The sequence below is a fragment of the Brassica rapa genome, chromosome A03 (assembly GCF_000309985.2).
Source record: "Brassica rapa cultivar Chiifu-401-42 chromosome A03, CAAS_Brap_v3.01, whole genome shotgun sequence".
In the NCBI taxonomy this organism is placed as follows: domain Eukaryota; kingdom Viridiplantae; phylum Streptophyta; class Magnoliopsida; order Brassicales; family Brassicaceae; genus Brassica; species Brassica rapa.
In genome coordinates this window covers 17,238,568-17,263,966 of record NC_024797.2, presented here as the reverse complement: position 1 = coordinate 17,263,966, position 25,399 = coordinate 17,238,568, and the positions used below count along the sequence as shown (strand labels likewise).

At 35.4% G+C, this 25,399-nt stretch overlaps 6 protein-coding genes and 1 long non-coding RNA gene across 8 annotated transcripts; 5 read left to right on the top strand and 2 right to left on the bottom strand.

Moving 5' to 3' along the window:
- Positions 1 to 1,633: 1,633 nt before the first annotated feature.
- Positions 1,634 to 4,109, top strand: LOC103859406 (ras-related protein RABD1). Its single transcript, XM_009136932.3, has 8 exons — positions 1,634 to 1,883; positions 1,962 to 2,034; positions 2,130 to 2,177; positions 2,373 to 2,420; positions 2,554 to 2,625; positions 2,861 to 3,016; positions 3,400 to 3,503; positions 3,859 to 4,109. Exons 1-8 carry the CDS (start codon positions 1,870 to 1,872, stop codon positions 3,962 to 3,964), a joined length of 621 nt encoding a protein of 206 aa, XP_009135180.1. The 5' UTR covers positions 1,634 to 1,869; the 3' UTR covers positions 3,965 to 4,109.
- Positions 4,110 to 4,357: 248 nt separating this feature from the next.
- On the top strand, positions 4,358 to 8,021 carry LOC103859405. The gene is made up of 11 exons (XM_009136931.3): positions 4,358 to 5,115; positions 5,201 to 5,326; positions 5,421 to 5,551; positions 5,674 to 5,782; positions 5,846 to 5,885; positions 6,078 to 6,167; positions 6,269 to 6,368; positions 6,451 to 6,569; positions 6,790 to 6,892; positions 6,983 to 7,506; positions 7,583 to 8,021. Exons 2-11 carry the CDS (start codon positions 5,206 to 5,208, stop codon positions 7,812 to 7,814), a joined length of 1,569 nt encoding a protein of 522 aa, XP_009135179.1. The 5' UTR covers positions 4,358 to 5,115; positions 5,201 to 5,205; the 3' UTR covers positions 7,815 to 8,021.
- A 330-nt stretch (positions 8,022 to 8,351) lies between these two features.
- On the top strand, positions 8,352 to 11,623 carry LOC103859404 (lysine--tRNA ligase, cytoplasmic). The gene is made up of 14 exons (XM_009136930.3): positions 8,352 to 8,603; positions 8,670 to 8,745; positions 8,811 to 8,876; positions 8,941 to 9,106; positions 9,176 to 9,269; positions 9,364 to 9,449; positions 9,524 to 9,627; positions 9,717 to 9,779; positions 9,926 to 10,431; positions 10,511 to 10,667; positions 10,750 to 10,893; positions 10,973 to 11,185; positions 11,270 to 11,324; positions 11,417 to 11,623. The coding sequence occupies exons 1-14, from the start codon at positions 8,500 to 8,502 to the stop codon at positions 11,437 to 11,439; spliced, it is 1,857 nt and encodes a 618-aa protein (XP_009135178.2). The 5' UTR covers positions 8,352 to 8,499; the 3' UTR covers positions 11,440 to 11,623.
- A 1,980-nt stretch (positions 11,624 to 13,603) lies between these two features.
- LOC117132875 lies at positions 13,604 to 16,250 on the top strand. Its single transcript, XR_004456593.1, has 2 exons — positions 13,604 to 14,251; positions 14,341 to 16,250. It is a non-coding gene; the product is annotated as an uncharacterized LOC117132875 (long non-coding RNA).
- A 2,511-nt stretch (positions 16,251 to 18,761) lies between these two features.
- Positions 18,762 to 20,579, bottom strand: LOC103859402 (2-Cys peroxiredoxin BAS1, chloroplastic). The gene is made up of 7 exons (XM_033288268.1): positions 20,294 to 20,579; positions 19,905 to 19,979; positions 19,676 to 19,757; positions 19,517 to 19,596; positions 19,295 to 19,420; positions 19,108 to 19,221; positions 18,762 to 19,017 (listed from the first exon to the last, which is right to left on the bottom strand). The coding sequence occupies exons 1-7, from the start codon at positions 20,504 to 20,506 to the stop codon at positions 18,901 to 18,903; spliced, it is 807 nt and encodes a 268-aa protein (XP_033144159.1). The 5' UTR covers positions 20,507 to 20,579; the 3' UTR covers positions 18,762 to 18,900.
- Positions 20,580 to 20,838: 259 nt separating this feature from the next.
- On the top strand, positions 20,839 to 23,481 carry LOC103859401 (lipid droplet-associated hydrolase). Of its 2 annotated transcripts, none has more exons than XM_018657991.2 (13): positions 20,839 to 21,007; positions 21,100 to 21,213; positions 21,310 to 21,383; positions 21,479 to 21,550; positions 21,630 to 21,658; positions 21,755 to 21,805; positions 21,956 to 22,006; positions 22,149 to 22,208; positions 22,301 to 22,383; positions 22,473 to 22,620; positions 22,757 to 22,807; positions 22,887 to 22,991; positions 23,065 to 23,481. In XM_018657991.2, exons 2-13 carry the CDS (start codon positions 21,143 to 21,145, stop codon positions 23,209 to 23,211), a joined length of 942 nt encoding a protein of 313 aa, XP_018513507.1. In that variant the 5' UTR covers positions 20,839 to 21,007; positions 21,100 to 21,142; the 3' UTR covers positions 23,212 to 23,481. The 2 variants fall into 2 exon arrangements, with proteins under 2 accessions (XP_018513507.1, XP_009135176.1); XM_009136928.3 differs by having other exon boundaries at positions 20,850 to 21,013; positions 21,103 to 21,213.
- Positions 23,482 to 24,388: 907 nt separating this feature from the next.
- Positions 24,389 to 25,398, bottom strand: LOC103859400. Its single transcript, XM_009136927.3, has one exon. The coding sequence runs from the start codon at positions 25,143 to 25,145 to the stop codon at positions 24,675 to 24,677; it is 471 nt and encodes a 156-aa protein (XP_009135175.1). The 5' UTR covers positions 25,146 to 25,398; the 3' UTR covers positions 24,389 to 24,674.
- Position 25,399: the final 1 nt, after the last annotated feature.

Here is a 25,399-nt window from a genome sequence, read left to right as displayed (position 1 = left end):
AGTGTTTTCGTATGAAGGATTTGGGCAGAGCCAAATACTTTCTTGGCATTGAAGTCTCACGAGGATCATCCGGTTTCTTTCTTTCACAAAGAAAGTACGCGCTAGACATTATTACAGACGCAGGGTTACTTGGCTGTCAGCCTCTTTCTATTCCAGTGGAGCAGAATCATACGCTATTATCGGTTGATCCCTCAGAACCGTTGTACAATGATCCAGTTAGGTTTCGGCGATTGGTTGGTAGACTGGTCTACCTAACTATTAGTCGACCAGAGTTATGCTATGCAGTACATGTTCTGTCTCAGGTAATGCACAAGCCACAGAAGCGCCATTGGGATGCTGCAGTTCGGGTAGTTCGCTACATTAAGGGCACACCAGGACAAGGGATATTGCTTTCGTCAAACAGCTCTCTGCGCACACAAATATACTGCGACTCTGACTGGCAAGGATGTCCGCGAACTCGACGATCATTATCAGCGTTTGTAGTACATTTGGGAGGATCACCAATCGCATGGAAGACTAAGAAGCAGGATACAGTGTCGCATTCATCAGCAGAAGCTGAGTACAGGTCAATGTCTGATGCCTTAAAAGAACTTAAGTGGATGAAGCGTCTGTTAGCGGATTTTGGAGTTTATGAAAATGGTCCAATGGACATGTTCTGCGACAATAAAGCTGCAATGCACATAGCAGCGAACCCAGTTTTCCATGAGCGCACCAAGCATATCGAGGCAGACTGTCACAGCGTCAGAGATGCAGTGAAAGGAAGACTGATAGCAACGAAGTATGTACGGACAACTGATCAACTGGCGGACGTGTTAACTAAAGGACTTGGTCGTTATGCATTTGATTACTTGATGTCCAAGTTGGGAGTTTGCAATCTACACTCACCAACTTGAAGGGGAGTGTTGAGATAAGGACTAGAGGTTAGAGATAAGTCTTGTAGATAAAGACTCCTAATATGTTGGAGATAATGACATGTATATTTGAGTCTATCTCTAGTCGATGTATTGTGTATATAAGGAGGCCTTCTCCAAGATGAATAACAACATACTTTACCTAAAGAACTCTGTTACTTTACATTCTTTCATGAATCTCCTCTGAACCGATACGAAACTCAAATCCAATCTTATGTTGACGTTATAAGATAGTTGGCTTGTTTAGGTCTCAATTTCCTCTCAGAGTTATTTGTGTCTTGTAACTTTGTGGTTTAAGTATGCTTGAATAAATTTTGTCTTTAGTATTAAACTGTGAATATGAAATGAATATAAACAAAATAAAATATATGAAACAAATAGTATTTGTAGCTTATTGGTTTTTACCAATTTTGATAAGAAATGTTTTTTAATATTATATTTAATTTTTGGCATCCGTTTCGTTTGTTGTTAGCTGCCGCAGCGGTACTTCACCGGTGTAGTATGTTGCCGTGATGAAAGGTTTAATTATCGGATGCTGCCGCTGGACACATCGATGATAAAACGAACAGGGCTAATATAAGTTGACGTTGAGCTCCGAACAAAAAATAATAGTTCTTCTTCCACTTCTCTCCAGAACCGGAAGGAACTCCAAGATTTGAGCCCAGCCCACTATGTATTAAAAGGCCCAGAAGAAGACAAGTCCAAAGTTTAAAAGAAATTAGTGAGACAAGGTCAAAAGCTTCTTTATTGTCACGGAGACAAGTAAAGGAAAATAATTTAAAAACTGTAGAAGAAAATCAACATTGAAGTCGTGGGGGGTTCAATCAATGTTCACAGCACTTTAATCGACACGCCTAACCGTAACCTCCTTTTATTTTTTTCCTAGAAAAACTTTCTTTTTTTCCTGGGAAAAATCTCTCGAATCAATCGGAAAAACTCACGAAGAGCTCGAGAAACCATGAGCAACGAGTAGTAAGTGATTTCCCCTCTATATCGCATTCCCCAATTATACAGCTCAATCTTCTTCTTACTTTTGTGCGTTTTTTGTAGCGATTACCTCTTCAAGCTTCTGTTGATCGGCGACTCCTCCGTTGGAAAATCATGCCTGCTTCTTCGATTCGCTGTGAGCTCGACTTGATTTTGATTCGATTCTCTTTCGAAACGTTGAAGATGAGATTCGCTGATTTTTTTTTTGTTTCGATTTGATTTTGTGTGCAGGATGATGCGTACATCGACAGTTACATAAGTACCATTGGTGTTGACTTCGTACGTTGCTTTCATAATCCTAAATGATCGTATACTATATAGTTTTTTATGTGATTGATTTGGTTATCACAAAAGTTGCTTATAATGTGGTTCGATTAGCAGAAAGTTATGACCATTGAGCATATACTATATGGTATTGATATGTGAATTGATTTTTTCATTGCGAAGTTGCTTATAATGTGGTTCGAATTGCAGAAAATTAGGACGATTGAGCAGGATGGGAAGACGATTAAGCTGCAAATCGTGAGTTTAAGGCATTTTTGTAACTTGTTAATTATATGTTAAAGTCATGTATTGTGGATCTTCTCTTCAGTGAGATCATTTGTATATAACATGTTTAGGATAATTATGTGTTACTGTTGATGGTTATCTTCAGTGGGATACTGCTGGGCAGGAGCGTTTCAGGACCATCACTAGCAGCTACTACAGAGGAGCTCATGGAATCATCGTGAGTACTCTTATCTGCTTTCTTATTTACATACTTTTTGTTTAACTAGATTTGTGTGTTTGTTTTGTTCAGTTTGAGTTTACTTTTTAAGTGGTTTAGTACCTGGTGGCGCTTTTATCATGTTCCCCTGCTCTGAAACATGTTTGTTAGTGGAAAGAAGAATCCTCAAAAGACTTTATTTTTTTAGTCTTCAATGTTCAAACCCACTCTTTAACTGATAAAAATATTGCAACAGGTTGTGTATGACTGTACTGAGATGGAGAGCTTCAACAACGTGAAGCAGTGGTTGAGTGAGATCGACAGATATGCTAATGACAGTGTATGCAAGCTTCTTATTGGTAATAAGAATGATATGGTTGAAAGTAAAGTTGTTTCCACCGAAACTGGAAAGGTAAGCTTGCATCTACAACTAGTAGTTTTCAGTTATGATTGTGCGTCTTTCCAGTGTGGATTTAGATGAGTTGCAAGCATTGTTTCCATAGAACTTTACCTTTTATTCATTTGATCATATCATTGTAGCACAAATCTTTAAACTTGTGATCATAGTAAAAGATCATTGATATTGTTATACCACAGTATTAGGTGCGACGAATATATTTATATGATCACTGACCAAACTCCAAAGCTTTTTTTTTTCTGCTAAAAAAGCAAACTCCAAAGTTGATAATCTGATTTCAGAGATTAAATTTTGCTTATGTTCAGTAGCCGTTTCTCCTCTTAACACAGCTCTCACTTGCTTATCTTACGTTTCATCTATTCGAAAAATCACTACAGGCCTTGGCAGATGAGCTTGGAATACCCTTTCTTGAGACCAGTGCTAAGGATTCTACCAACGTCGAACAAGCATTCTTAACTATTGCTGGCGAGATCAAGAAGAAGTATGTTCGCTGTCTTTTAAATTTCCTCAGTTTCTGCAACATTTTAGTCTATATTCCCTAGTGAAGCTTGTCTAAATTCTTCTCATTAACTGCCATTATACATCAAAGCATTCTCTGGGTTTTTCTGCTGCAATTCATGAAATGAACCATTTATTTAAAATGTTAAATCGGATATACGTTTTTGGAGTCTTGATGACTGATGGAGAGATACAAAGTTCCTGCATTAATGTTCTCTTTCCTTCTGTTATTAGATCATATGGTAGATTTTTTCATGTGTTTGATCTTATTGTATAGAGATTTACTTGTTCAGTTTCGTTTTATTGAATCTGACCATATATCATCATTACTGTTTCAGAATGGGAAGCCAGACGAATGCAAACAAGACATCAGGAAGTGGAACTGTCCAAATGAAAGGTCAGCCAATCCAACAGAACAATGGTGGCGGTTGCTGCGGTCAGTAGTTAAGCAAAGTGTTATCAAAACTATGTGAGACTTTGTTTTTCTTACTATGTGTTGTGAAAACTAATGGCTGTCTAAAACAATAACGCTGGAAACTTTGATACTTACGTCACTCTGTGTTCAATCTATGGTGGTAGTTGCAATGTCCTTGTCTCTAGTATAGTATAACTTCTATTATGATTATATAATTCGAGTTTGGAACACATGATTTTAGGCTGATCATGTTCACTACAATAGGACAGGATTTTGAAAAGCTGCAGCTACATCCATAGAATGAGAACACGAAAAGAGACAAGTGACATGATAATGAAGGTGGAACATGATTGATACTTTTGAGATTCGAGCCAAACTCAACTTTCTTACAAACTGTTTCTACAGTACATCAGTTAAACTCATCATTTACCCACATGGTTTCAGAAGACACCAAATGCATCAAAATTACACAATTTTTTTTTAATGTATATATGTTCTAAAAGCAATCAATTCCATCATTATTGCTCTGTTTATAAAATAGATTCAAACTTAGATTCATGCATTTACACACAACTTCGAAATAAAATTTCATTCATGCACATTATTATCTAATTTGTAGTGAAATATCTAAGTAATCTTATTGTTTGTGTTAAAGCTTTATGATATCATTTTTCTTTAAAAAAATGCATGCGCAATAAGTAGAGCCATAGAGCAACATATAAATATGTTCTTCAATTTTTAACTAAATAAATTTAAAATATTTAAAAATCAAGCATCATATAAGAATATTTCTCATTTCAAATTGTATTTTTCTTTTGATTTTTTTTCTTTAAAACAGAAGATGGTTCATGGTTTCATACATAATTCAACGGATAGCGACACTTGACCGACCTCGTCCTTACAAGACTAACAAAAAAGTTAAATCAGTTTGGAATGTCCATGCAAACTGTATGCGTTTTGGGAAATGAGACATTCTCCTTTTTCTTCTTTCCCAGATCTTTTTTTGTATCTTCCCGAGAAAATAAGAGAGTATTTACTACTTATTGAGAAAACACCTCCACGTTCTTTGCCCATCTCGTGGGTTACGCTTACTCATATCATATCAACAACTAGCTGAATTTTTTTTTCTTCTGGCAAAGCTCAAAAGTTTTAGCTTCCTTGTAACTGCCTTACGTTTAAGGTTCTTCTTCTTTTCTTCTTCCCCACGAAGCTCCTTGATCTGACCATCTTTGATTTTGATTTGAGGATTCATTTGTTTTCCAAAGGTGGTATGGAGAAAAAACGAGAGATTTGTGAGTACAGAGAGAAACTTGACAAGACCTTGGCATCTCCTGAGCTCACTAATGACAAAACTCTTAAAACCCTTATCAGAAACCAGCTTAAGGAAGAAGGTTTCCCTTGTTTCTCATTTGCTATATGAGGAAACTCTCTTCCTTGCTTTATCTTTGCATTGTTATAATGTTTCTTTTTCATGTTTGATCACAGAATGTAGTGTGGATATGTTGGATCAAAGAGTAGCTGATTTATCTAGTGTACTTGACAAGCTTAGGAGTGTGTCAACAAAGGATCAAGATTTGTCTAAATCAACCAACAAAGCATCGTCTAGTGATTGGAAAGTATGTTTTTTTTTTGTTTCCTGCTCTGCTGGAGAAAGACTTTTGTTATTGATATGCTTCTTTAACTTTGAAAACAGAGTTGTCATCATGTTAGCAAACTATTTTTTTTTTCTTGCTTGCAGGTGAAACATGACCATGAAGATTGTCGTGTTATGTACCGTGAAGGACTTGAAGGAAGTCCATTTCACACGTTGCTTGTGGAAGGTTACATGGATGGGCCTATCCAGGACTGTAAGTTTTCTTATGACTGAGAGAAAAAAGGTTTTCAATTTGGTTTTAACTGCGTTTATGCAGGTCTATGTGTATCATGGGAATCATCACTCTATGAGAAATGGTAAGATAGTTTTTTTTTTTTTTGCATATTTTGGGTTTCAAAACATCTTGATATGGCAGAACAATGTGCGGTTTTTCTCTTAAAAAAAAAATTTCTCAATGAGAACACTCAGTATATCCTAAATACAAATAGTTCTGTCAAGGCAAATTATTAATTATCTGACATGTAAATTAATGGTGTCTATGTTTTCAGGTGGCCAAACTCTGTATTTCCAGCATTCAGGATTTTACAAAGTAAATGTTTGCAAAAGCTTAGGATCAATGAGCAGATATGTTTAGTGAAGTCAGTTTCACAAACTGTTCCTTTCTTTCTATTTTCATGAAGCTAATCTAATAATTAAATCCGAAATAATTATAATAATATTTTTTTTTTCTGGAGGAAAGGGTGAAAGTACCATGGCCAATGACAAACAGAGAAGCTATTGTGCAGTTTTTCTTATTCGAGTACTTTAAAGACGGTTTAGTCATCATCCTACTCAACTCGGTAAAACCATGTTAGATTCTTTAATTGGTTCTTTATGCTTTTACATTATCCTAAACTAAACTATGTTGGTATCATCTTTTAGATCTCAGCATCACAAGTAGAGAGCATTGGTATATCTGAAGAAGCAGAGAATGCTGTGAGGATTGATTTAGTAGGTGGAGTGGCTATACAAAAGGTGTCTCCTGAGAGGAGTTACCTGAGGTGAGTGCAGGAACGGTCATGAGCTGAATCATAGGCCTATAGCCCCCAAAATTTATAAAATAATTTACATAACAAAAGCTCCAAAATTTGTTAAAAAAACATATTATTAAAACCTTATTAAATTGTTTATAGTTTTTAAAATCTCAGGACGGGATACATTATATAACCATAAATTTGAAATGTTCTTTGGTTTTCTTATAAACTGTTAAAACTTTTGTAGATACATAGTGGAGTTTGATATAAAGCTGGACTTGATTCCTCCATCTCTGATCAACTTTATGTCTAGGCAGCTCCTTGGCAACGGTTTCAGACTTTTCAAGGAGGTAGTTTCCAGCTTCTTTAGTTCATTAAACCTTGGTTTCTCAGGTTGCTAAGTTGTGTGATATGGTTTGCTTACTTGAATGTGTACACAGACTATTGGTTCGGTGGCTAAATCAGAAGATTACGCCAAAGTTTTAGATGGTCCATTGTACACTCTTATACGTAAAGCTCTGTATCCTCCTACTGATAACACTGATATAAATGTTCAAGCAAGTGAACGTGCACCTTTCAAAGGAAATGTTCATGAGATTGAGGAAGAAGAAGAAGATAAAAGTGTTTCTTCTTTCTCGGAAGAGGATGAAAATGTCAATGGGAAGTCTCAAAGCAACGATGGTGAAACACTTTTCTGTCTAAGTCCAGAGGTGAAGCAAGCACTAGGGACACTAGAGAGAGTGATATCAATGGTTAGAAAATCTAAAAAATATGATAATACCTCAACCTCTTCAGAGGAAGAAGAAGGTTCATCATCATCGTCATTATCACCATCACCAAAACAGTATTCAGAGAGCACCGCGGCTGTTTCAAGCAGCAAAGTTTGTAAAGATCCTAAGACTGATGTTCTTGATGAAGCATCCCTCACACATTATCACAACCAAAACAACAACAACAACAACAGGTAAAGACTAAAGAATCTCAAGAAAGTGGTTTCCTTAATATTAAATGGTTTTTAATCTTTTTAGAGTTGTTAATAGGCGAAGTGGATCAAGTTCTTTTGCTGCATCTCCCAAGAACGATCTTACAACAAACTTTGAAGAGGTCACAAGGATAACAATCTCACAAGCCACAACTCTTTTTAGCAGAACAGAAGAGAATAGTGACGACAAACCAAGCGGTTTAGAAGGAGGTAAGAGATCGACTCTGCAGAGAAAACGTAGACCAGGCTGCTTCGGAGTCAGGTCATGGATGAGAAGGACTTTGAAATAGAGATTGGTAAAAACCAAAAGGTTTTGTGTCTTTGAAGTTGCAAAGAGTTTAAAGCAAACTACTATCAATATAAGGAAACATCAGTCGTTTCAACTTACATGTTGGATAGTGTAAGATTAGCAACAAGTGTTGTCAACAAATATAGTGATAATAAAAGAAACAATGCAGTAAAGCTGTGTGATATAAAGATGAGTTCTGTTTAATTCTCACAAGGTCTTTGTAGATCACATTATTAGGTTAGAGCATCAATATTATTGATATAAATAAATGAATATCTCAATAACTAATATTTTATAATAAATAATTATAAAATATTAAGTTAGTTTCTCAAAAATACTAATTTTAGAAACTTATTTAATATTCATGATTATTTTATAATACTAATTCTTGTGAAATCCATTTTAGGGTATCATTGATGTTTCTGAAAAGAATAAATCTCATAGAAGAGGAACTACTCTGTGTGCTATCATTAATCAATAATCAATGAAAATGTACTTTTAAAACGAACGAACCGGATCGGTTTGTTAATAAACCGGAAAGAGTAGAGAAAACCAAAATGACTAAACCCGCGTAAAAATCACGAGGAATAATAATAAAGATAAACCCTAAAGAAGACTCATTCTTCATCTTCAATCTTCTTCGCCGTCGTCATCTTCTGGATTCGTGTACCAGGAAGTCGATTTCCATGGAAGGCTCAGCTGATCAAACCACACAAGCAATGTCAAAACTATCCATGGATCCTGCTCCCTCGTCCACTGCTGAGGCTGGCGACGGAGCTCGGAGTAAAAAGTACGTTTTATTAGTCTCTCGATCATCTTTGTGAATGGAATCTGATTGTAGCGGATGTTGTTGCAGTGCTCTGAAGAAGGAACTGAAGATGAAGCAGCGAGAGGAAGAGAGGAAACGCAAGGAAGAGGAAAAAGCCAAACAAGTAAGAGCAAACACTGTACATTCAGATTATCAGGTTGATTAGTTAAGATAATTTGATTGATTCAGGCTCCAAAGGCAAGCTCCCAGAAGTCAGTGGCATCATCAGCAGATGATGAGGATATGGATCCAACGGTATACAATTCGATTCAGTACTATGATCTTATGCAATGCAGCTTACGTCTGTGATCTTTGGCAGCAATACTTTGAGAACAGATTGAAGTATCTCGCGGCGGAGAAGGCTAAAGGGGAGAATCCGTACCCTCACAAGTTTGCTGTGTCGATGTCTATCCCTGAGTACATTGAGAAGTATGGTGGTTTGAACAATGGGGATCATGTTGAAGATGCTGAGGTTTCTCTAGCTGGTATGTTGAATCTGCTAAATGGCATTTTGTTCTTAAGAGTGGAAAGGATGTTCATTTGATTTTTGATAGGGAGGATAATGAGCAAGCGAGCTTCCTCTTCGAAGCTATTCTTTTATGATCTACACGGTGAGAATTTCAAGGTCCAGGTTATGGCTGATGCAAGGTGAATGCTTCTTCTTTGTTAACTTTGATGGCTTGATGCTGTGGAATAGATTTTTACTTAGGTGTGTTGCTTTTTTTTTATTTTCTTGTTTTAGTAAGTCAGGGTTGGATGAAGCTGAGTTTTCAAAGCTCCATGCGAATGCTAAGCGTGGTGATATTGTTGGTGTTACTGGGTTTCCAGGTTTGTGCAGCCTCTCTATGTTTTTTTAGCGTATTTCGCCTCCTTTTTCATTGTTAAGTTACTCTGATTTTCAGGAAAAACTAAGAGAGGAGAGTTGAGTATTTTTCCTCGATCGTTTATTCTTCTGTCACATTGCCTCCACATGATGCCAAGAAAGGCTGACAGTGTTGGCGCAAAGGTAAAGCAACTCCACTGTGGCTGTTACATTACCTTAGAGTCAACTTACTTGAATTGACACTGATCTGTTTCACTATTTTCTTTACGTAGAAACCTGAAAACTGGGTTCCAGGTGAACCGAGAAATCCTGAAGCATATGTTCTGAAAGATCAGGTAAAATTTCAAAAGCTATAAAGATTGTTGTAGCCTCTATCTTTTGTTTGATCACTTTCTGGTTGTGTTTTAGATACTGTTCTCTCTATTATTCTGTTTCTATCCGAGCAAGCGTTTAATGTTACTTTCTTTGTTTCCCTTGTTAGGAATCTCGATATCGCCAGCGTTACCTTGATCTAATGTTGAACGTGGAGGTTCGCCAGATATTCAAAACCAGAGCCAATATCATTTCCTACGTCCGGAGATTTCTCGACAACCAAAGATTCTTGGAGGTTGAGACACCTATGATGAACATGATTGCTGGTGGAGCAGCTGCCCGACCCTTTGTGACACATCACAATGATCTAGACATGAAGCTGTACATGCGTATCGCACCTGAGCTTTTCCTCAAGCAACTTATCGTCGGTGGCTTAGAACGTGTCTATGAGATTGGGAAGCAGTTCAGAAACGAGGGTATTGACCTGACACACAACCCGGAGTTCACCACTTGCGAGTTCTATATGGCTTTCGCAGACTACAACGACCTGATGAAGATGACTGAGGATATGTTGAGTGGCATGGTTAAAGAGTTAACAGGTGGTTACAAAATTAAGTATCATGCTAATGGGTATGATAAGGAGCCAATCGAAATCGACTTCACTCCTCCATTCAGGTTTGATAATCAATCAATATCTTCATTGGTTAAACAAAAAGTTTTTCAGGAGGTTAAAGCTTATCTGTGGTAATTGTAGGAGGATTGAGATGATAGGAGAGTTAGAGAAGGTGGCTAACCTCAGTATTCCAAAAGACTTGGCTAGCGAAGAAGCCAACAAGTATCTGATTGATGCTTGTGCCAGGTTCGACGTGAAATGTCCGCCTCCTCAGACTACCGCTCGCCTACTAGATAAAGTAAAAAAATCTTCAGGTTCTTCCCTCTTTGATGTTTGTGCATAGAGGAAATTGAAACCTGAGATGTTGTCTCTTTTTGCAGCTTGTTGGAGAGTTTCTAGAAGTGACATGTGTGAACCCAACGTTCATCATCAACCATCCCGAGATCATGTCTCCATTGGCTAAATGGCATAGATCGAACGATGTTCTGACTGAGAGATTCGAGCTGTTCATCAACAAACATGAAGTACAAAGCTAACTACATCTCTGATTCCATCACACATCCTTATACTTTTTTCACTAACGTGGTATAAACGTGATTGCAGCTCTGCAACGCCTACACCGAGCTGAACGATCCTGTGGTCCAGCGTCAAAGGTTTGCTGATCAGCTCAAAGATAGACAGTCTGGAGATGACGAGGCCATGGCTTTAGATGAGACTTTCTGCAGTGCTTTAGAGTATGGATTGGCTCCTACAGGTGGTTGGGGATTGGGCATAGACAGGCTTGCCATGCTGTTTACCGACTCACAAAACATCAAGGTCAGTCTCTTATCTCAATTCTCTGCTAATGATTATTAAATCTTTCAGACCAAACTCATGAACTGAACTGATAAAATGTTGCAGGAGGTTATTCTCTTCCCGGCAATGAGGCCACAAGACGATCCAGCATCCGTTAAAGGTACTTAGATCTAACTGATAATTTAGTAACAAAAATATATGGTTATTTTCCCGTTGGATCGCAATTTCAGTGTTTTTTTCTTTCTCTTGCAGCTTCTTTGCAAGCAGAGAACTAAGGAGACTAGAGCACAGTTTTCATCTCTTTTGCCAGTCAAATTGCTATTATGGAACAAGCTGTTCTCAGATCATTCTTAATCGCCATGTCTATTCTTACAAACAAAACTTTTTATTATCAAAAAACCTTTGTAAGACCTTTTTGGAAATTGGTTTATTGTTTTTAATCGTGATTTTTCTCCATTAGTCAAATACCCCATGTATTAGAGTATAACACGAGCTTATTAGTCTAAAACAACAAGATGTATTAGCAAAGTCATGGGTTGAAAAAGCCAGACAGCTATCTCATAAGACGGACATAAGCCAACTCATCTCCACACATGTTTTATTATCATCCCTCATACCAAATACCTTTCATATTTATTTTGTTTATGCTACAAACAGTCATACCTTTGACTGCTATACGAATATTTATACCCGACGGAGATGCATATATTTTTGCCAGATGCCATGGCACCAGCAATTCCTGTTTCTAATTCTATAATGATGATGATGATCATGTTACCAGCAAAGTGGAGATTAAACTACAATCCACGAATAAAGTACCAAAAGAAGAAAATATCCTAACGAGTGAAGAAAAGGTGGTGGGTTCACTGATCTTTTTCAATTCTTTTTGTTTCCCACTTTGACTTTCAATACATCAATTCAATAAAGGAATGAGTTCATATATCTAATTTACAATTCAATTCAATAAAGATGTACGTCAGAACTTTGCATCTTCACTCACGTGAACTCTGCATCTTTACTAACACCATCCAACCAACACTCTCTTCTAGTGACTTCATGTAGTTCTTTCACCTAGTACATATCGTACGCTAGGATGCTCTCGAACTTCTCAATACCTCGGATGTGCAAGTTTATCATCTCATGTTAACTTCTAAAACTCATTCAAAATCTGCACTTACAATCTTTCCCCTTTTGATTGGGTTTTAGAATTGAGGCATCACTCATGATGATCTTCTGAAGTATGTCAGCATGCCTCCTTCACATCATTTACCTCTTGAGATAATGTTTGACACACCTGCATCACTGACTTCGTCAGGATAAGACAATTTACATCTAGAAGCTCATGCTTGCATCTACAATAGCCGTTAACGGTTTTTTATATATCGTTGATGATGGTGATATATCAGAAACTATTATCGCCATGGACGATATGTTAGAACCGTCACTATCAATGAGTTATATCAAAATCGCCACTTTCATCAATAATATATCAGAAACTGTCAAGAAAAATTACCATCATCAATGGCGATATGTCATAAATCATCGTCGATGATATGACGGAAATTGTCATTGTCATCGGCAATACATCGTTAATTATTTTTTTTCAAATAAATTTTTGAATTTTGCAATATTTTCTCATTTTAATTTATTTTAAAATTTTTTAATATTTTATTACTTTTGAATTTATTTATTTTTAGTTTATAATATTAATTTATTTATTTTTAGATTATTTCCATCTTTGAATTTTCTTATGAATTTGCGATGACAAATCTTGTATCTGGCTCATCATATCCGACTGCAAATTTATACTTTATGGAAGTCTGGAAAATAGAGTGCTGGCTGAGAGCGAATGAGACTTCAAAAAATGAGATAATTGTTCAAATGGTGGAGACAATGAGGCTGAAATTTGACAAGTACTGGGAAGAATACAATGACATCCTTTCTATTGCTGCGGTGTTGGATCCAAGGTTGAAGTTCGCTGCATTGGAAGTTGTCTCTTTAAGTAAATGTCCCTGTTGTGATGCCTGCCTCTTAGTTATGATTGATTTGAACTGGAAATGCTTTGTAAGTGATAAGCTAGTTTAAGTAAATGCTTCTGTTGTGATAAGCTAGTTTCAGGAATTGCTTTGCAAGTGATATATGTTCAACATGTTAGCTCGTTCTTGTTTTGAATTAATATATCGCTTTGTTTCATTGTTTGTGATGATTTTAACATGTTAGCTCGTACTTGTGATGAATTAATATCTCTGTTCATGTTAGGTGATTCTGAAGATGAAGAAGAAGAAAAAGAAGAAGAAGAAAAAGAGAAGGAAGGGGAAAAAGAAGGTGGAGGAAAGAAGAAAAAGAAGTAGATTAAGTGAAGGAATGAAAGTTTAGTTTAAGTACTTTTTGGCTTTTGTAAAATATGAATTTTAAGTTTAAGTTTAAGATTTTAAGTATCTTTTGTGAAACATGAAATTTAAGTTGTATGTTTTGTAAAACATGAAATTTAAGTAAGTTTAAGATGTTATATATATATATATATGACATTTCTAATCTGTACATCTTTTAAGTTTGAAAATTAGATATTTTACATTAAATGAACATCTGGATTCCATGGACAGTCCACCTGGTCATGGTCCTATTTGGACATAGTCTTATTTGGACATGGTGTTATTTGGGCTCGACCAAAAAACGCCCAGAAAAAAAATAAGCCAATCTAGACACGTCCAAATTCACCCAATCCGTCCAATTGACATCCCTAATTATGATAATCCTTCTCGGGCTGCTACTATAATAATGGTCATATCGGATCATGTGGATTGTATTTCACATTATCTTGTCGAGCTACTATAAGAGAATAATTACAAGCTTTTCCTGTCTTATTCATTTAGACCTTTCAAAACGTCATTTCTGCTTACTTCTGCAGAATGGCTTTGGGAAAACATACTTGCAGGTTCCGAACAAACAAGACTTGTTCTTCACAAGTGTAGCAGTGAAAGCGGTGAACCTACCGCTACGTTTAATTGCAGTTTGTGCCACTTTGGTACCAAAAGCATTGATCAGTTCAGGAAGCATCTCTCTACTGATAAAGAACATGCAAAAGAAGTAAGCACTCTCTCCATCTCTTCTCTGTATATTAACATTCTCTAACCATTTGATCACTAATCCCCTGTTGAACTTTTTTCATCTCGCAGGAGATGAGACTTCCTGCCTCTCGTAAACGTAACATTAAGGAGAATAGGCGATCGCGAGTTGCTGACTTCGATCGAAAAGGCAAACGTACGAAGTAAGCAAGTCCTGATGGTTCTTGATGATGTGATCTTGTTACTAAGTTATCAGCAGCAACTCTTGCTTTTCGTTTAGTAGTCTATGTTTTAATTTGAAATATTTGTTTTTTCATTTTGCTTTTTTTTTTTTAGTACCCATGGTTTTATCTTATCTAAGAAAAACATTAACTTAAATCTCTTATTGTTCACTAATTAATGTTATTCCCTGATTATGGACACTGTTTATTAGCTCTCTTTTTTTTAGATTAGCTTAATCTACAATACCAAGAGGTGCTATATGATCATTATCTTGCCTAGTGACACAAGGCAAAATCCTTTCAGCCAATTAATTTGTCACATCAAATAATCATCTATACTAATTAAACATAATGCATGTCTTATAGCTTAATCAACCCACGTTTCTGTTTTTAGCCATGTTGATCAATCTCCTTTACACAAAACGAAGGCCACCTTGCAGTGGTATTATTTTAGGTGAAACTTTTTTGCCAGTTGCCATGGCGCCAGCAATTCCTGTTAGTAATTCTATAATGATGATTATGATAATGTTATCATCCAAGTGGAGATATACCCTTTAAAAAAAAACAAGTGGAGATTTACCTACAATCTAAAATAAAGCACCAAAAAGAAAAAGAACTAGATCTTGATCCGCGCAACCGCGCGGGTGTTTGTTTTTAATTATATATTTATTTATTTATTTATGTATTTTAGATCATTAGTGGTATACATTTTAATGTTAATAATATATTTAAATATTTATGTAACTATTTCAAATATAATAATTTTATAGTTTACATATTGTAATTAATCAATTGTTTAAAACCGTCACAGTTTCTTAATATATATTTATCTTATCGTATTTGTATTTACTTATTGAAAAAATAATATATACATGAAACAACCTATTTAAAATTATTTTGTATTAAATTTATGCTCAATTCTGAGCCACCGGCTTTCAAAGCCAAATTTTCTTTTAGCAATATTTGTTACGTTTATTCATTTTAGATAATATATTATTATATATACAAAAGTATATGTCAATTTTATACATGTATTATATAGTTTACGAATCTTAAGTCATTTTGTCATCGTATTATATTTTTAGCATAAATATTTAATATTTATGAAAAGAAAATTTATAAATTTATCAATTTAATATAGTTTTATCATATTTAGTTCAATGTAATAATTTTATTATAACATGAATTATTATTATTATAAAATAGGTAAAAATAAGATAGATTTTCATTTTATAAACGATAACTGAATATATATTAATTCATAATAATAGTTCATTGTTAATTACGAAATTAGTTAAAATATTTACATAAAGAATTTGAAACCTAAGATATTGTTAAATATTTCTCAACAGATTTGTTAGAATCTTTAATATATATATATATATATATATATAATGCAAAAACTTATCATGATTAAAGTAGTTACAAAGATTTTATATTATTAGCTTTAATGAAATTCATGTTAATTTTTAATACATGTATTATATAGTTTGCTAATGTCAACCCGTGTTCCCAACATATTATATTTTGAACATAAATACTTATGAAAATAAATTATATAAATGTAACAATTTAATATATTAGTGGTATGTAATCTCTTAATATGATTGGTTATGATTATATAATAGATAAAAATAGGATATAATTTATATTTTTTTTTTATAAACTAAATTAATGTATATTCTGAAAATGATCGAACCTGAACCAAATCGAAAACCTAAAAAAAAAATATAATCTGAAAACTAACCGAAAACCAAACACCTATACCTAAACATATTAATGAACAAAAAAACATATTAATAAACTCTCAATAAAAAATAATTATGCGCTTTCAAGAGCGGGTTCTATCCGAGTTGGTTATTCAAATTCCGTTGGATACCAGAAAATCTAAATGATATTGTATATATATCGCTCATATGTTAGTTAATAACATTTTTGTTTGTCTTCTGAATATTTATTTCAATTTTTTTAATGTATTTACCTTGAATAACAATAAAATATTTTAAATACTTTAGTTTTGAGGTCATGTTAACCTTTGGACTAACTGTTTCTGAGTTTCAAATCCTAAATTCAGTGAATTGATTTTAAAATTCTAATTAGTCTGGATTATATTTTTTAACTCTAGCTTTTGTTTAAAAAAAATAATTATTTGTGAATAAAAGAACAGTACATTCCTCTATTGCGGATTGTTTTGATATTCACTATTCATCAATAAGTTATTGTATAATATTTCTTCTTACTATATATACAATAACTTGTATATAATTACACCTATATTTTGGTGGGTCTAACCTTATGATCATCTCAATCTACAAATCCCAACTTGTTAATCCAAATTAGCCACCATAACGAAGACATCAAGAAACAAACATGAGTTTCACAACTTCTCTCATATCTTCTTTGGAATTTCCTTCCTTTCTACTCGAAGCCAAAGAAGTTGAGACAAAGCAGAGATTAAGGAGCTGTAATTAATCAGCTTGAGTATTGTTTTTCTTACATAGTCATCATAAAAAACACAAAGGATACTCAAAAGGTGAATCCAAATTGTGAAACTTTTGAAGGCAAAAAGGCTAATCACAAAGGAACTTTAAGAAGCATTTTTGGAGTCGTTCAGGAGTCCAAAGTAAGAACAATCAGAAGCTATAAGCTCTCGGTATTACGCAGCACCCAAAAAATTGCATAAAAGGAGAGCCCTCACAAAGTCAGGTAATTACGATGAGGAAGGCAAAAAATGGTAGGGAAGGAAAGGCTATTATAGAACATTGTCTTGATGGAGGAAAGCCCGTCTTCTGCATCAGACTTCTCAACCAGCACAAAGTACATGGTCTGCCAAACAATATGCTTTCTCTATCATATGGTTACTGAGAAGATTGATGCAAGAGAAGGAAAAAGAAAAATGAAACAAACTTGCAAAAAGACAGATGTTAAAACCAAACCATACCCGAAAAGATCAAAAGAAAAATCTTCAGAAGCTGAAATTACAAAATCTGCAGCTGTCAGTGGTACATATGGAGCTACCTGAAATGTGATCAAGAGATTCAGTGCTTGAAACATGATAAAATTTAATATTAGATATATCACCCTAATTCCAAAACATATTATATAACTGAGATGTTGGCTTGCCACCAAACAGAGATAATCAGCAATAAAAAAGAGAGCCTTTAATTGGCAATATACATAAGCATACTAACTCCTTTCAACCGTGCAAGAGCATATGGATACCTGGAGAAGCATTTTGGCAGTGGCCAGATCGATTCCTTTGGCTGTAATGTATTTTTTTTTTCTATTAAGCAATAAAGTAGCCATTTGCTAACACAGCCCAACGAAAAGCAAAACCAAGACTAATTCATAATTAGCATTTTGGGGGAAAATAAAGTAAATGTAGTTTGACGAACAGAGATAACTTTAATAGTTGATAAGCATCAGTATTTGAATTGTCAGACGAGTTATCGAGTGTGGATACTGCTTCACCGCTTCGTTAATAAAGACCAATGCCATAGGAACAAATACCATGTGAAACAGCTGGGATTAAACTTCATACTGTATCAAATAACAATGATAAACCAACAGCTTACTCAAGTGATCTCTGTATAGATTTGATTCTCGGTGAATCTCGAGATCAAGATATACCCAACCACCCAGACACTTGCAAGATCAGTGGTAAATATTCAAATTTCATTAAATCGATCAACCTTAATCCCAGACACTTGCAAGATCAAACCCATTAAATATAAACGAAGTTGGATGCACATATTCAAAGGAAAAGTGCCTAATGAATGAGCTAGACTGTATAGCCTGTATTTCGGCTTGAACATCCATGCATGACCTAGGCTGGGTGTATGCAAAAGATCAAAAGAAAAAATGGGAACTACGCAAATGTGATATAATTATGATTTTTTTTTTGTTGATTTTATAATCAATGTTATATCACTTGAGCATAAATAAATTTTTCCAAAGTGAAATATCACATATCAAAAAAGTTATGACTTCTCTTTTAATATATAAGATGAGTGAATTTTGCAATATTTTCTCATTTTAATTTATTTAAATATTTTATTACTTTTGAATTTATTTATTTTTAAGTTTATAATATTAATTTTTTTTTTGAAATTTTAGATTATTTCCAACTTTTAAAATTTTATGTATTTTAAATATCTTATTAATTATATATTTGATAATTTTGTGTGTTTAAGAGACCACATCATCGATTTGACATGAAAAATTGATTTATAAATTTTGAACATTTTTCATTGGTAAAAGCTGGTTAAGAAGAGAAAGAAACCACATTGAGTCCTGCTCCAAGCGGGAAAATGGAGATAACAAGACTTTTATTAATGGAAAATGAAGTTTCAAGGATTCTGGGGGGACAAAGTGGAGATTCAAACAAAGGAATGTTCAGCGTTTAAAATAAAAACTCAGCTCACATATAACAAAGGTTTTGTAGATATTTCTAAATAGCTGAGAAATACTCTTTGCTGAGCTTGGGGTCAGGTTTCATTGACTTCTCCCCTGGTTTCCATCCTGCAGGGCAGACTTCATCAGGGTTCTCCTGGATGTACTGTAATGCCTGCAACATCGAGAATATAATATGCATCACACAAACAGTAATGAGATAAAGAAAAGGAACAGGTTTTGAACTTGAGAGTATTTATTATACCTGAAGGGTTCTCATTGTCTCATCAACACTTCGGCCAATACCAAGATTGTTGATGGTTGAATGTTGGATCACTCCTTCCTTGTCTATTATGAAAAGCCCTCTCAACGCTATTCCCTGTTTTTTTTTTCACTTTTATTAGTTACTAAACACTTTTAGAAAGTGAAGATTGAGAGGGTAACAATGTTACCTGATCATGGATGAGCACTCCAAAAGATTTTGAGATAGATTTAGTGACATCTGATATAAGTGGATAGTTGAGATCACCAAGTCCTCCAGATTTTCTGTCGGTTTGAACCCAAGCAAGGTGGGAGAACTATGTGGACATCATCAACACAACAAGTAAGGATGAGTCGAAGCAATTTGGAAACAAGATAAGAATTGTTGTAAACTTGTAAACTGTTTTACTTACCACACTATCAACAGAGACACCTAACACTTCTGTGTTCAGCTTCTCAAATTCTGCATATCGGTCACTGAAGGCAGTAATCTCTAGAATACAAAAAAGAGAAATGAGATAAGGATGTGCAGTGAGCCTCAGATATTCAACTTGGGTACGATTATAGCAAACCTGTTGGGCAGACGAAAGTGAAGTCCAAGGGGTAGAAAAAGAGAATCACATACTTCTTCCCAATGTACTCAGAGAGCTTGACCTGAAAGAAACCATTTATTCATCAATTTACCCAATTACTTTCCACACCAATAAGACACATACTCATTTAGTTACAAACTTAAACTCATGCCTCATATATACATAACTAGCCATTGTTAGAAGAAAGGTTGTTTAGACAAAAAGATACCTTGATGAACTCCTGATCGAACACAGCCTCTGCCTCAAAATCAGGCGCCTTGTTTCCAACCAATGGAAGATCATCCTATCAACACACAAAAGAACAAATCTTTAACACATCAGATCAAAGGAGCAAGATAGCTCATAAAGTTCTAGACTTTTAATGAAATCTGCACAAACCTAACAACCCTATGAACCAAATTTTGATAAAGTTCTGGACTTTTAGTTAAATCTACACAAACCCAACAACCCTATGAACAAAATGTCGACAAAGTTATGTACTTTAAGTGGAAATAATCTACACAAACCAGTCACAGAGACTGTTATACATAGGAAGAGAGCGAAGTCTTATGATAGGTTAATGGATTCAGAGAAAGTATGGACATTTAGATAACTTACGGTTTGGGCCTTGACAGCGAAGCTCCGGCGAGAAGAGGAGCGGATTGAGGTGAGGGGAGAGGGACGAGCGAGCCGGAGAGAAGCGGATGGGGAAGGAGAGGAGAGGGTTGGAAGGAAAGAGAGGGAGGGAGATGGAAGAAGCGAAGACTTGGTGGCTGGGAGAACACTAGCGGAGGAGGAGATGAGAGTGGTTGAAGAAGCTACAGACGCCATTGAGACTTGTCTCTCTCTCTCTCTCTTCTCTCTGGGAAACACTTATCTGTCTGTGTGTGTCAACGAAAGGACCTCTCTTTTTGTAGTGGAAGTGTGAGGTGGAGATAAGCCCAAAGAACTACTAACACCCGAAACGACGTCGCGTAAACGATGTTGTCTAATTAAAAACGAAATTAAGAAGACCTGAACACTTGAAATGACGTCGCATAGACGACGTTATCATAAGCCCAAAGACCTCTAAAACGTTCTGATAAGCCCAAATACCTTTAAATGTTACCATAAGCCCAAAGATCTCTGACATTGAAAACGACGTCGCATCCCCGAACGTTGTAAAAAAAAATAACGAGAAACAAAAAAACAAAACAAATAAAGCAAAAATGCGATATGGTCATCATCATCATCTTCTACGACTACCGTTGGTAACTCCGTCTCTAGTCTCCGCTGCTCTCTTCCTCCGATCGGCCGTTCGATTCTCCAAACTCTATACTCCTCCTCCGCTTCTTCCAGGTGCATTTTTGTTCTTGCTCTCTCTTCTCCCACATGGTTTACAGCCTTTTGAATGCGTCTCTAGTTTTATTTTTTACTACTGTCGACAGCTCTCGTAGAAGATATAGGTTGAATCGCGTGATCGCAGATATGGAGAGTGAGAAGGAATTGATTAACGAAGCTAAAAGAACTGTTACTCCCAGATTGTGCAGAGTCTCTGGGTATATATATTAATCTCTAATCTTTTTTTCTGGATTAATTTGAGATATTTGATTGTTAATTTACACATTTTTTATTCTGGATTTGTGATTATAAAGTTCAATGACGGAGGTGATGGAGATTCAAGCTGAGAGTCCCAAGTTTCATGTACTGTTCATTCCGGGAAACCCAGGTTACATTCTATATTATTATATGCTCATTTAAATACTAGATTTTGAGAATTGTGGTTATGTGTTTATTAATTCATTTTGGTTTGGTAATCTTCAGGTGTTGTGTCGTTTTACAATGACTTCTTGGAATCTTTACACCAGTTTCTTGATGGCAATGCGTCGATTACAGGTTTATATATATATATGCCCATTCCACTTTAGAGTTTGATTCCATTGGTTTTGATTGGTTTGTTGCTGTTCTTGCGTAGCTGTTGGGCAAATATCTCACACCAGCAAGGTAACAACACTATAAGTAACTTTGCTTCAGATCTTGCAGTTTGATGGTTGCGTTTAGACTCTTAGCTTTGTATGTTTCGTGTTGCTTTGTTTTAAGGACTGGGAATCTGGTAAGCTGTTTTCCTTGCAAGACCAAATCGATCATAAGGTAATAATAACATGTTCCTTATTAGCCTAAAAGCACCATCATTTTCCTTCGCTTAAGCACCTTATTGTTATGTGTGTGTGGGCATTTTAAGCTCTTTACCTGCCCTGGATATACCCTGAAGTTAAGATCGTAACCTGTTATATCATACAGGTTGAATTTATTAGGCAGGAGTTAGAGAGCGTGAAAGTCCCAATCATATTGGTAAGGCTATCTATATATGTCATGTATACAATGCACCACACTACATGTTTTCCATTGACATACAACTTCTTATGACAAAAATACATACATCTATTAATTTAACAAAAAAAATTCCAACTCAGATTTAGGTTCCTTTTTGTAGGTTGGGCATTCTATTGGGTCTTATATATCACTTGAAATATTAAGGAAGTGCTCGGAGAAGGTATAGACTCATTCCTCTAAAACCATACTTCCTCTAACACAGTTTCTCTCTAGGCTATGTGATCATGTATATTCTCTGGGGATTGCTTGTAGGTTTTATATTGCATTGGCCTATATCCATTTTTGACTCTGAACCAACAATCAACAAAGCAATCACTAATTGGGAAACTTGCAGCGTGAGCTTTTCCTTCTCAATATCTTATGAATCCTCGTTATGAAGTAACCAATGAAACCAATACTTATAAATGACATTGTTGGATTCCAGGTCTTCTCTTCTGTCTGCTACAGCAAGCTTTCTGGTTGCATCGTTGGGACTGTTACCTATGTCGGCTGCACGTCGCCTTGTATCATACTCTCTTGGAGCTTCATGGTCTGATACTGCTGTTCAAGCTACTTGCACTCACTTGAGGCAGGTATTGATCTTATTTTAGCTTTCACTTGCACTCACTTTGAAAAAATAGGTTGTATAAAATCCTTGATGGTATTCAAGTTCTTGCAACCTAGTAAATTTTCAGGCGAGTTAGCTTTTGATGTTTTTTTCTTTTGCAGTATCACACTATGCGTAATGTTCTATATATGGCAATGACAGAGTTTAGAGAGGTATTTTTTTTTTTTTTTGACAATGTGCTTATGGAGTTTTGATTTGAACTCAAATTATGCCATCCATTTTGGTTATAAGCTCGCTGCAGAGCCAGACTGGGAGTTCATGAGAGAAAACCAGAGCAAGCTTGCGTTTTTATTTGGCATTGATGATCATTGGGGTCCGCTGCAACTCTTTGAAGAGGTTAGTAGATTTCCTCTTTTTATTTTCTGAGACATGAAGGAAGAGAGTCTCCCGTTGAATCTCCATTGTGCAGATTTCAAAGCATGCTCCTGGTACTTGCTTATCTATCGAGAGGGAAGGTCACACCCACGGGTTTTGCTGCACCGTGGCTGGCTCGGTGTGGGTTGCGCAGCACGTTGCCACTCGTATCAAGACCCGGTTGCATCAAAAGTGTTTATAACGGCTGATTAAGAGGCTGTGCAAGTTGGTCTGGCTCAGACAAATCTACTTATTAAACATATCCATAATTGCCGCGACAGTTGCATCAAGTCAATAAATCGGATTAGTGAGGATTTAAGATGATAAAGTGTTTGGTAAGCCGAGAAAATTAGAGACCTATAGTTAAATACACCAATCGTATTGTAGGAGAAATTTTAGACAACTAATTTTTTATTGTAGGAGGAACTAAATTCGTATTATCATTATACTTACGTAACGCTATTATTCTCAACTGCCTCAGTTACTATTGCATTTATACTTGGTTTAAATGAATTCATCAATTTTAATCCACTGAAGCTATAAGTTCTCCCCTCTTTAATTTTAACCAACTTTCCACCCCTTGCATTATGAAACTGAAAAAAAAAAGAAAAACAAATTGTATTTGGCACCCCTAATAGCATCTTCAGAAGAAAAATTAACAATCTTTCAGACTTTATTTTTTAGCTACTGATAAGATTAAATGATGGTTTGTTGGTTTAGACTTCAATTAACATTTTTCTCGTTTATTTTGTTGTTTAGATATATGATGATTTGTTGCTAAAAAAAGATATATGATGTTTGGTTATTAAAAAGGATATATGAAGGTTGTACTTTTCAAAATGCATAGATCTTTTTGACATTGTGGTATTTTGTTTCATCTCTAACCATTTCCAACTAGGTTTTCTAGACAGCCAAAACATTCGACAACATCTCAATCAACCAACTGATGTCTTTTTTATGATCAGCTGATCCGGTCAACACATGGAAAAACGTATTTAATGGTATATAGTGGATTTGTTACCATACTGTTTAATCCCAGTTCGGAATAGTTTCTGATTAATAGCAAGAGTAACTGAATCACATGTTGCCCAACTACCATGTAAACTGTTTAGATTGAAAGTTAAACCAAAATTATATTGTTGTAATTTTGGTTAAAGAAAATTCGAATCTTAGGAAACGTGTTGTAAGTTCTCAGATGACCACAACCAGGCAGATGAAACCGATGTCTTACTATTAGTCTATCACCCCTTGTTGATTATCTCTAACCATTTCCAATTTAAATTCTTTCCCTGTATCTGCTTTGTTCAACGGTCCAACCAAATATCAATTTTTTCTTTTACAATTTAATTCAAGAAACACCGTTTGCAAATTTTAAGAAATAGAGGAAATAAGTCTTTCAAATCTCAAAGGTGCAAAGGTTGAGAAGCACATAGAGACACAGTGCAAATGTTTCTCATACTGAACATCATTTGCTCTAATAATTTCATATTGCATTAAAAGCAAAGTTAGTGCTACTCCCGCTCCACTTCATGTTTAGTCTAAATGTGGAGCGTGATTAGCACTACTCTAAGGCAAAACAACCACGAGAAGAAGCAAAAGAAAAATATAGAAACTAGTACGGTTGGATCAGCTAGTCTATAGGTTTACGTTCCGAAAAGGGTTTCATTAAACAAAAAAGTTCCACCAGGTCTTATTGCGTTTCGTGATGTCGGCAGGAGCGGTTGTAGCGGCGGAGACATCTTGGTGGAGGAAATCTAGTAGGACGGTGCTTTTGCATTTTGGACATTTTGGGTCATCTTGAGAGAGCATAACGTACATAAGGCAACGAGGGCAACCAACAAGTAGCATTGAGATTGTTGTCTCCATCTCCTCCTGGTACGTTTCAGATGAAACGCATGAGCTTGGTGAAGTTGTGTTGGATCGGCTTGGAGAACGAACTAGACTCATCAGGTTGGCTTGAGAAGGAGGTGGCGAGAGGTTCAGCTTCAGCTCGAGCTTAGGGCCGTTCTTGTTCCTCAGGCTCATTGTTCCTTCTTTCTTTGGGAGTTGAGAAAGAGATTTTGGTTTTATTGAGAAGTTTTTCTCTTGTTGGTTCTTGTAAGGCCATTTTATAAACGCAAACACATACACACACATAAGCCACTCTTCAGAGAGAGAGAGAGAGAGAGAGAGAGAGAGAGATTTTCATTAAGGCTCAATTTAATTACGATAGGTGAAATAACTATGATAGCTAGATAGACTAGTCTTTTAGTTCCAACAACTATTTCTGCTTAACTTGTTGAAGAAAAACAATTCTTCTTTACCTTTTTAGATGGCAATGTTGACATATCGTTTAAAATATAAAGCATACATTTTATAGTTTTTCTTACATTCATACATTTTATAGTTAT